Source organism: Sarcophilus harrisii, chromosome 3, assembly GCF_902635505.1.
Source record: "Sarcophilus harrisii chromosome 3, mSarHar1.11, whole genome shotgun sequence".
Taxonomy (NCBI): domain Eukaryota; kingdom Metazoa; phylum Chordata; class Mammalia; order Dasyuromorphia; family Dasyuridae; genus Sarcophilus; species Sarcophilus harrisii.
The window spans coordinates 231,366,952-231,379,112 of record NC_045428.1 but is presented as its reverse complement, the minus strand read 5'-3'; the positions used below and the strand labels follow the sequence as shown (position 1 = coordinate 231,379,112).

At 32.3% G+C, this 12,161-nt stretch overlaps 1 protein-coding gene across 1 annotated transcript in view; it reads right to left on the bottom strand.

The window, feature by feature from the left end:
- Positions 1 to 958: 958 nt before the first annotated feature.
- The window catches only part of CXADR (CXADR Ig-like cell adhesion molecule), a 38,470-nt gene continuing 27,267 nt past the window's right edge, over positions 959 to 12,161 (bottom strand). The window contains exons 5-7 of the mRNA XM_003766755.4: positions 7,283 to 7,405; positions 6,476 to 6,614; positions 959 to 4,149 (exon numbers count right to left, since the gene is read on the bottom strand). Coding sequence (XP_003766803.1) covers positions 3,885 to 4,149; positions 6,476 to 6,614; positions 7,283 to 7,405 — 527 coding nt within the window. The 3' untranslated portion in view covers positions 959 to 3,884. The remainder of the gene's footprint in view (positions 4,150 to 6,475; positions 6,615 to 7,282; positions 7,406 to 12,161) is intronic.

The window sequence follows — 12,161 nt, the reverse complement described above, 5'->3', positions numbered from 1 at the left end:
CAAAATTTGTTAAACTGAACTGAGTATAAGAATGGTTTAATTTATCCTTAATACATTTTGGTTACTATAGTTATGACTAGAACATAGAAAAAGACTATGAATTGCTTTCTTTCATTCAACTTTGAGAAGATTCTCCCTAATCAAAAGAATTTAAAACAAGGTTCCAATTATGAGAATATGCTTAATGGGAAAAGTTAAAAGTGGAATGGGTAAACTGGAGTTGTCTGTTTTTTAAACTTTCTCTAAAGTATCCATATTAATCAAGTAATACTTTATGCGGGACTTTTGGCAAGCCACTTATAATCCCTCTCTAGGGTTCAGTTTCTGTAAAATGTGGGCGACATACTCTGAAATCCCTTCAAACCCTACAATTTTTAATCCTTTTACTTAATACAAGAATGATAGAAAAGAATGAGGTACTGTAGGAAATGCAAAAATGTACAAAATGAAACTACACAACACTCAAAATTTGAGACAAAATTGCTTTCTTGAATTATTTTATTTCAAAAGTACATAAAACTATAGGAACTATTTAAAAATTTCAAAAGCCTCATTTAAAATACTTAAAACTAGAAACTTTAATGCAAAATCTGACATTGTCATAACCTGTGTTTTGTTCAATGTGATGTGTACCAAAATATCTTTTCCCAGTGGCAAATGGATAATTGTTTTATGAAAATTTTGTTCAGTAAATAAGGATGGTTTATGGTTTCTTTTCAGTTTTACAAGACTAATTAACTTGAAACTTATAACTGACTAGGGACAATATGGACACAAATATAAAGAACTTTAACTTCACAAGATTATACTTTAAACTCATCCTCATCCTTGCACAATGCTTCTTATAGAAGTGTTTAGCCAAAACACAAAATAAAAAAGTGATGTGATAGAAATGGCCCAAACTCAACCAATACGTATTGGTATTAATTATCATAAAGACAATCTAACATTAGAGATGCCAGTTTAAACAAAAGCTTAAATTTATTGATCATTCTTCTAAACTCACATAGTACAAACCTACAGTTTGTTATTATTGCTGTAATATATTCTATCGTGAGATGCTGGCTTAATTGGAGCTTTTTTTCTTTTTAGATTTAAAGTTTGCCCCAAATATTTCATTATGGTACTACATAGAAGGAATGTATGAATACAGAGAAGGTAAATATACATTTCTGTAAGCCATAGAAAAAAAGTTAAAATTATGCCAACTTATTTAAACATGCTACAAGTTTTCTTTGACTAACATTAAAAAAATCCCAACTACATACAACTTTTTTATTCACACTGCATTATAGCTTTTAAATATGTGATCTGCACAATTTAAAATGATACTTTAAATTTGTACCCATGCAAACACAAAAGAAATCTGGAAATTTTTGTTACTTGTGAAAGGATATGCCAATTTGAGACCCATCAACTGGTAGATTTTTCTCAAATATAATAAATATCTTTTTTTCATTTGTAAATTCTAAGTTTACAAGATTGAATTTTAAATAACAAAACTGATTTGAATTATGGAGTGAAATTTCAGCAAAAGACAGAATAGAATGGTCATAGTAAATAGGCATAAATTATTGTCTGTTCTTGTTTAAAAAAATCTTTAAAAGAGCATACAATGAAAAATATTTTACAAATTTTGAATTCTAATTCCTCAGGTTAGATCTAGTATTTTATTTAAGTTGAAAATCAAAAACCTTCCCAGGAAGAGCTGATCAACCATATCATTCATATGTAACACCTAAGGTGATGTCTATCAAATGTTTAGACAGCTCCTTAGCAAAAAACAAAGATCAAATCTTAAAAGTATTGTTTCATAATAAATTTCTTAACATTAATTTCATTATTGTAAAAATAAATCCTAAACGTCTAGCAGTCTAGCTGTCTAGCTAAGAACACAGGAGCCAGAACCATGAGAAAATAGCACTGGGTATTTGAAATGCAACAATATCAAAAACTAATTCCCTTAATACATTTAAGCAATATTCAAAAAGAACACATTGAAAAAAGGCAGTATTAAAAAGCAAAGTAGAAAGGTATCACAGTGATGTACTTAAAAAACAAACAGTACCTTCACCCCTAAAGCACCTTTCATGTGATAGTTCATGGGCACAAAAATGCTTGATAAATAGGAGTTTACTGTAAAGGCACAGATGAAAATTTCTTTTAGCTCTAACAGGGTATGGTAAAAAACCATACGTATACAAAAAACTTAAACATTACAGCCATTTAGTTTTACACAGGATATAATACATAATTCTAGGTTCACAACAACTTTTATTTATGTGTGGTATTTACAACCAAAGCACTCAAGCAGTTTATCAAGAATTAAGTTCTTACAAAAATCTAAGGAGAAAAAAGCATTGGAGTTTTAAAAGCAGATCTTATTTGCTAAAGAAATGAAGTTCTTCTACCATAGTCATTAAAATCTTAAGGAAAAAAGCAATAGGTGTTATTTTTTGATAAAATTAGTTTTCTTGTTTCTAAGATACAGGTGTTAAAAATACTGTTTTTCGTAAGTTTGTTAAAAATTATTAATTTTCACAAAACTAAGAAGGAAATCTTCCCAAACCTCAGCTTCTCTATGAGTATCATACAAAACTACTTCTGCAAGATAATAAACACACAAGTCATAAGTACTAATTTACAACAATTGTGGAAAGAAAAGATTCATTCTTTTAAAAGTAAACTTTCTGGTGGTTTGAAAAAATTGTTTCTTTCAGAAATTTGATTTTCAAAAAGATAAATATGGGTGTACACATTTCTGGGGAGAAAAATGTTCCAGAAAAACAAAAACCAAACCCTTATGTAGGTCTGGCAAACTTGTTCTATAACTGTATTTTTTAAAAAATTAACATTAATTATTTAATTCACATAAACACAGCCTGAAGCAGTAAAATGAAAATATACAAGTACAATCCCATTCAATCAGTCTGGGCTAGGAAGCTTAAAAAGCAACAAGCCATGTTCCTTAACACACTGAATTCCCTAATTTGCAGTCCTGCCCACTGTGGATGAAGTCTTTGTTACCGGCCACATGAGGTAGACTAGGTAATTAAGTGAATGACTTCTTAATAAAAACTATTGCCAAATATGTGACTTCTTTAAAAAGAACAGTGCCCGAGAAGAATCTGCCAGCTGCTCCTTTATTGCTAAATATAGCCAGAAGGCAAAAAATAATTGCTACTCTTTTGTAGTTTCCTTGTGTTGAAACATTTAAAGAAATCATTTTACCAAATTAATTAGATGACCAAACTCAGCTAATTATTAGTAATAGCTGATATTCATACAATAAGATGCTTAAGACACATCTTTCCATCAAATTAATTCCAAAAATAGTAATTTTATAATTTTAAATTAGTTTAGTTATTTTTGCCATTATCTTCAAATTTCTGTAGGGCTTATATAGTTTGCTACAGATGGCTGAGAAACAGTAATAGTAACAGGGAATCTTCCTTTTCTTGGTATACAAATAAAACAGAAGACATTAAATATCACTGAAATCTGTTGTTTCTAAAGGAACCTAAGAAATCCCCTCCCCTTTCCCAAGAGATTCGATCAGATCCTTCTTTAAATTAATATTAGCTAGTATTTATATAATACCCTAAAATTCACAAAGCACTTTACATATGTAGCATTTGTTCCTCACAACAACCCTATGAAACAGATGGGGAAAATAGGCTAAAAAAAGAGGTTAAATGACTTGGTTGCAGTTTTTAAGAGTCTGATGTAGGATTCAAACTCTTGTCAACTAAACAAGTTTCTTGATCATCTTTTTTATTAGTTCAAGTTGGATTATTCTATTTCTTCAAAAGCAATTTTTAGATTGGCAGCTTTTTCTTATTTCCAGAGAAGAAAAAAGTCTCAAGAAACAGTTTGAGACGTTTTTATACGATTGACCCATCTTTGCTTTGTGCTGGTATCATCACAGGAATAGCTCCCATTCTGCTTAGATTAGATGCTGCTACTTTAGCTGGTGGAAAACTTGGGCTCTGTGGAGTACGATCAAAGTCTTCACTTGGTACTTGGTTATACTGAGCTTTGGAATAGCCTTCTATGTTGGAAGGAGACATTGATCCCAGAGATGAATGATTGCTACCAATGTAGCTTCTGGCTGTAGATGTACGGCTCTTTGGAGGAGGAACGTCTTCTCTATAAATGAAAGCCCAGATACATTTTAAAATGTCTTAATATGCTTATTATGTAAACTTACATATGATAATAATGTGGATTATACTGGGGAAGAAAGCAGGAAATTCATAAATTGTACTTCTATTTACAAGTCTATGCTCTAATCTGCTTAAGAAATTAATTTCTGCTGTCAGTTAGTTGAAGGAGAAAAGAATAAATGCATAACTTTTTTTTAAAAATTAAAGCTTTTTATTTGCAAAGCATATGCATGGGTAATTTTTCCAACACTGACTCCTGCATAACCTTTTGTTGCAAATTTTCCCCTTCTTCTCCCCACACCCTCCCCCATCTGGCAGGTAATCCAATACAATGCATAATTCTTAAGAGATCTTGTGAGTAAGGTTGTTTCAACTTCATAAGTTGTACATTCAAACCAGTAATCTACGCCCTAAAAAAGCTTTTAATTTGATAAAATTAAAAGGTATTAAATAACTTACTGTGCGAATATAGTACAAATGCAATAACTACTAAGTTTACTGGATCCCTAGACCAGGTAATACAAAAATGATAACACAATACTTTTAGTTTTTCTGAGAAGGAACTATATTCCTTTATTTAATTCACTAACCTTCCTCTCTACACACAATTACAAAAATTAATTGTATAAGACATGTTTTTGAAAATTTTCTGACACTATGGTTAAAAAAATATATGGATTTGGAGCCAGAAGATACAAGTTTAAATTCTGACCACCACTTGTTCAATGTGAAGTAGGTCTCAATTTAAGAAAGGAAGAAACAGCATAAGAAAGAAATTCTTACCTAGAGTATATAACTAGACCTAATGGCCAGTAAAAACTCTTTTAGCTATATGATGCTATAACCATACATAAGGAATTGTTTTGAAGTAACAGACTGAAATAATATATCCTCCTTATGGTATATTTTGCTATCACTTAGGAATGTATAGGGGGAAAGGTCAAAATCAGGGACTAGCATGAAAAAATAGCATCTAAAGAGTTATATAAAGGTATCAATAGTCTTATTAAAATATTCTGAATCACTATAAGAGAAATGCAAATTAAAACAACTCTAAAATGCCATGTCATACCTATCAGATTGGCTAATGTGACAGAAAAATAAGGTGATAAAAGCTAAAGGGGATGTGGGAATACTGGAACATTTAATTCACTCTTGGTAGAGTTGTGACTGATCCAATCATTTGGATTTCCAGAGCAATTTGGAACTATTATGCCCAAAGGGCAAACTGTCCATACCCTTTGATTTAATAATACCACTACTAAATCCTAAAGAGGTCATAAAAATGGTAAAAGGATTCACATGTACAAAAATATTTATAGTGACTCTCTTTGTGATGATAAGCATTGGAAATTGAGGTGATGCTCATCAATTAAGGAATGGTATATACTATAATGAAATACTATTGTGCCATAAGAAATGATGAGCAAGTAGATTTCAGAAAAACCTGGAAAGATTAATGAAATGAAAATGCTGAGTGAAGTAAGCAGAACCAGAACATTATACACAGTAACATTAATATTGTGAGATGATCAACTTTGATAGATTTAGCTCTCCTCAGCAATGCAATGATAAATGACAATTTCAAAAGACTCATGATGGAAAATACTATCCACATTCAGAAAAAGAACTATGGAGTCTGAATGCAGATTGAAGCTCACTATTTTCACTTTTTTGTTTTCTTCTTTCTTGTGGTTTTCCCTTTTTGTCCTGATTCTTCTTTTATAACATAATTAATATTAAGAATGTGTGTAATATGATCTGTACCTTTATAATCTATATCAGATTGCTTTGCACCTTGAGGAAGGGGAGGGGAAAAATACGGAACTCAAAATCTTATGTAAAAGTGAATGGAAACTATCTTTACATGTCATTAGAAAAAAATAAAATGCTATTTAAAAAAAAACCTTGTTTGGGGGAAAAAAATAAAACTTCTTTCTTTCGGTGGGGAAGAAAAAGAAAATTGTGCAATTTTCAGGGAAGATCAGGGACCTATATTAAAATATTTTCTGTTATTAAATAACTATGTGGCCTTGCCAATTTATTAAGCCATTCCACCCTATAGTTCTGTATCTAAAAATGAAGATACTGAGCTGGATAATTTTTCAAGTTCTTTTTAATTCCAAATTCTCTGATGCTAAGTTGAAACAAAGACCTCAGTGATCAAACATTTACTAATATTAGCTAAAGTGAGTTATTGATTAAAATACTAACATTCAATATTTAAGATTTTGATATTGTAGTTAATTACATCTCTTAAGGGAGCTTTCTTAGGAATTATTTAGGAAAAGCTTATTTCCAAAGATTACCTGATATCATGGTGAACTTCTTTTTCATATTTTTCCTCCTTGCGTTTTTTACAGCAGCAAAAGATTAGAAGACCCAGTAGCAACAGACCACACAAAGTTCCTACAATAGCTCCAGCAATTGTACCAGCAGTGTTTGAAGCTGCAATATTTAAGAACAGCTTTTATAAGGACTTTGGATGGAAATGACTGGAAAGAGCAATTTTACTTCCCTTCCTATCCAGAAGAGTAACTGGCTGGGGCAGCTAGGCGACCCAATAGAGAGAGCACTGGCCCTGGAGTCAGTAGGACCTTAACACTTCCTAGCTGTGTGATCCTGGGCAAGTCACTTAACCCCAATTGCCTCAGGAAAAAAAAAAAAAAAAGATTATATGCACAATTCTAATAGTAGAGCAAATTAATTTGATGCCCCACCCACCAATACATGAGAAAAACTATGTATTAATAAAAAATCTTTTTTTCCTATCCTCTTCATATCCATTAACAAATCAAAGTGATTAAGGTGCACACTAACAAATATTTTTAAAATGGAATACTAAATTAAGAAATACAAAGCCTTGTTATTAATTATCAAAAAGACAAAAGATTACCAAGTGTATGGGGATAGACACTTGGCATTCATTAGAAGATCTGAGTTCAAATCCTTCCTCTGACTGGCTACATGAACATGGACACTATTTAGTGTCCCAGGTTACTCTAAGATTATGAAATTATAGGTCAATGATCAGTTGGAAAGGCAGCAAGATCAAGGATGGAGGCAACATATTCCTCCTTTTCCTCCTCCCCCCCAAAATATAAGAATATACTTACGAGGAATGACAGTCACCGTCAAAATGCATTTATCAAAACCAACTCGGTTTTTAACTGTACAGCTGTATGTGCCAGAATATTCTGGAGTGGCATTTCGTACAGAAATAATAGCTGGGTTGAGATCTATGGGTAGAAAAGCAAATAATTTATTTTCTTATCTACTTTTGAAATATATCTTTGTTACTTGGGAAAGAAGGTACATTATCAAAGACTGCAGTAAAGTTTTGTTTTGTTTTTAAAGATGAAATTGTATAAAAAAGCTATGGAATTTAGCAATAAAGAAATATTTATGGTAAACAAAATACAAAAACACCCCAGGATAAGCACACTGTATTTGTCAAAAACTGCTGGGAAAACTGTATAGCAGTCTGGTAGAAATTAGGCTTATATTTCAAGAAAGACACTACACTACATCAACACTAGCAACTGATATACTACACATCAGAATAACTATCCATGACATAAATATAAAATGCCCATGTAATTAAAAAAAAAATTAGTGCTAGAAAAAGAAAGTTTTCACATCCATAAATGGGAAAGAATTCTTGATTTAAAAGGGTGTAAGGTAATCATGAAAAGATAAAAAAAGAGAACTTTGATTAATAAAGTTAAAGTTTGTATAGAAGCAAAAGGAATGCACCTCAAAATAGAGAGAAAATCATTAGGTAGGGGAAAACATTTGCAATAGATTTTTCTAATAAGTAACAGTATCATAGATGTGAAGCTAAAAGCAATCCTAGAAAACTCTTCTTACAGATGAAGAAACTAAGGTCCAAAGAATTATGAGGAACTTGCTTACCAAATGCCACATAGATGGTGAGGGACACTTTCCACTGCACCACTCTTCTTTCTCATCTGATATTCAAAATAAAGTTATCCCTTCCATATTGATATCACTATATCATGAGTCAGCATAAGAAAATAAATGGGAATTTTTTTTGTTTGCCACAGAAGGCAAACAGAGGCCAGTAAACAACACAAGTTTAGAAATCCAGAAATGCATAAATATATGTATAGTATTACAGAATATCAGCATATACCATAATAATTCAGACTGCTCTGGTATGAAGGGAGAGTCAAAAAATTTTATACAAATTTTCCAAATTTGCAAGGGTGTCTCACCCCTGAAATATGTAAGAATAAGGAACAATGTTCCCAGGAAATAAATGCTTAAAGGATATAAAATGGCATCTTTCCAGTGAGAAATGTAAACTAATAACAATCACACAGAGGCTAACTGCTTATCTCCCAAATAATTAGTTCAGCAAAACCTGAAAGGGTACACCAGCCTGAATAATGATCAAGAAACTAGAGCTGTTCCATTTCAGAGCTGCTTAAGAGGTCATCCAGAAGTTCATGTGTAACAGGAAAGCAAGGAGGCCCACTAGCAAAGAAAGTACTGGTTTAGGGTAGCCTTCAATTCCAAATGTAGATCGCAAAACTTTGTCCAAGCTCTGGCTTCCTTGAGAAAGTACCAAGATGGTCAGAAGACCCTGAAGCAGGGACTTTATAGTGGTAGCAAAGTCTTATAAGCAAGAAGTTGCAATTCTCAAAACAGGAGGTGAAGGACTGTGAGATAAACACTCCATCTTGAAATAGCAGTGAGATCTGAAGTTCAATGATCCACTGAATCAACTCCAGGAGGAATCAACAGAGGAACCCAGGACAGTACTATAAAGTATTACCCTATCCAAAAACTAAAAATTCCAGTCAATCCCTCTCTTTTCCCCCCCTCATCTATCTCAGAAGAGAAGGTAGAAATGATTTCAGTAATTCAAAGGAGAAAAAAAATTTTCCACCAGAACTACACGAATTAATATCAAAAATGAAATTAAAGAATTAAAAGGGAAATACACTAAATAAAAATTTCATCAAGATGAAAAAAATGGCTGGAGCTCTTTTTTCTCTCTTTACTAGTTCACTTGGTGACTTCATCTGCTCTCATGGATTTAATAAACACCTTTGTACTGATGATTCTCAAATCTCTACAGACTCAAAATGAACGTCTAATATAGTTTAAAACAACACAATATGCAAATTTATCTCATTTTCTTTTCTCTTAAATACTCTCCACTCCTAACTCTACTAATTCTGGTGAAGTTAATATCATTCTCCCAATCCCAAAACTTGCAACTCAGGTACAAGCCCTGTTGATTTTTACCTTTGCAATATTTCTCAAACATGCACTCTTCTGATACTGCCATCCCTCTGATAAAGATCTATGAATCATTAGATTCAATAGTCAGCCTGCCTCAACTCTTTCCCTACTCCAAGGATGCTTGTCAAGTGGTTGACTGTTAAATGGTCCAATAATACGAACAAATAATTCTTATAAAAAGAATCACAAACTATTAACAAGACTAGGAATAGTGATCTATGCCTATGATCTCTATTATTAGGAAGGCTGAGACTAGTGTTCAAGGCTTGGGGAAATCTCTTATCTCAAGAATTCTGAGCTTAGTAGGCTAAGCCATAGAGTATCTACATTAAGTACAGCAACCAGCAGCCAATGTGTTAAACTGCCATGAATGAGACTGCAAGTAGGGGAGGGGAAGGAGATACACTGGGATAGGGAGAGACAAATGGTCCGAAAGTAAGTCTGATTGAGCTTATGGTTAGTCACTGCCTTTTCACCATAAGTGAGATAGAAATTGCTCAATCACTAATAAGACAATAACTAAAATTTTATCTCATGCCTATGAAATTGTCAAAGATGACCACAGTCAAATGTGGGAAAGAAAAGAGGCATAATAAAACACTGTTGGTGAAGCTGTGGATTAGTCCAACCATTTGGAAAAGAATTTGGATTAAATTTTTTTTTTAAGAAGAGCAACAAAAATAGCCACACACATTGTCTGAGAGATATAACTGCTAGATATCTATCATAAAGAGGTTAAAGAAGTGGAAAGTAGGAGATAGTGCTGGACCTGAAGTCAGGATGATCCGAGTTTAAATCTGGTCTCAGATCCTAGTTACTAGCAGTGCAATCTTGGGCAAATCACTCGATTTCAGCCAGCTTTAGTTTTCTCATCAGTAAAATGAAATAATTATAGCATCCACTCCTCGGGTTGGATGTGAGGATAAAATGGAATAATAAATCTTAAAGTGCTTGGTCTGCTATTATGACTGTTGTTATTGACAGAAAGATCACATATGTATCAAAATATATTCAAAGTAAAATTTTTTATGGTAGCAGAGAATGAGAAACAAAGTAGATGCTCACTGAATGGGGCATGGCTAAACAAATGGTGGTGGTCATTCAGTTCTTTTCATTTATGTCCAACTCTTCTTGACCCCATTTGAAATTATCTTGGCAGAGATACTGGGGTGGTTTGTCCCATCTTATAGATGAAAAAACTGAGGCAAACAGGATTAAGTGTCTTGTCCAGGATCATACAGATAGTAAATTTCTGAGGCCAGATTTGAACTCAGGAGGATTAGTCCTGACTCCAGGTTTAGCACTTTATTAATAACAAATTGTGATATGTGAATTTATTTTATATTACTAAGCCATAAAAAATGATGAATGTAGAAATCAGAGAAACATGGGGGACCTTATATGAGCAGATGTAAAGTGAAGTCAGCAGAATCATTAAAACAATTTACATGACTTAAGTCATGCAAATGACAAGAGAAAAGAAGAAAATTTAGCCTTGTAGTAATACCCAAGTTTGACTTGATGGAGTAAAGTATCTTTCTTCTCAGCAGAGGTGAGGAACTATGGGTCTACTTTGCATAGTACACTGTCACAGATTTGGATTCTTTCTTTTTTCTTCTTTTTTATTTTTCATTATAATTAATTGCTGCCTGGGTAAGGAATTGAGGGATATAAAGAAAATGAAAAATGATATAAAAAGAAAATATATCAGTAATATATTTTTTTAAAAAGAACAGTTTTCTTTCCTATTATCTTGCCTATGAAAGAAGCATAATTCTTTTGAAATTTTCTAATAATAATTATTATTAAAAGGATATGAGGTAAACATTTCCTTTCTATTCCCTTCTCTCTACTCTTTTTCTACAGAAATAAACTTCATGTATATTTCAATGAGTTTTTTAAAGTGAGGAAACATGCAAAAAATGAGATAAGACAGGGACTATAGACATAACTGTGAAAACCAAGGAAAATGGAAGCCATTCTTCTACTTTCCTATAATTCCTGCCACTATAGTCCTCACCTTAAAAATCATTAAATACCAAGTTAAAAAATAAGGATTAAGTGTAGCAAAGTTTGGGGTAATTGGGGCAGCTAGTGGGAAAAATATGTACATTTGGTTGAATGTGGCTAGAGTGGGTTTTTTTAGGGGATCATATTTAAGATCAGAATTCAGGGACTCTGACCAAATTTGAGTAATCAGTAAAAATAATAAATCCAAGATTAAAATCTCTTTTGAGGGTATAAACTTTGATTTCTGTCAATATCATGCTATTTTAATAATAGCATACAAACATAATGTATTCATGGTGTGCTTTTTGTAATGTAATTTCCTTAAAATAACTCTGTAATGTTGATGGTATAGTTTTATTTTGTCTTGGTTTTTTTAAAATGAGGAAATTCAAGTTCAGTGAAAAAGAAAATTTTGTGACAATCTAAGATTATCATCTCACAGTCAGGCTTTACTCAGAACTAGATTCAAATTCCAGATGCAAAATTTAATATTCTTTTCATTATAAACAATTATAAATACATATACATCTGTTCCAAGATAATCCCAAAGATTTCATGATGAAAAATGCTATCACTCCTCTGAGAGAAAGTACTGATATTGTTTGAATATAGACTGAAGCATACTGTTTCTCACTTTCTTTCTGTCTTCTTGTACAAAATGACTAATACAGAGATGTTTTACATGGCTGCACATGTACAACCCGTATCAGA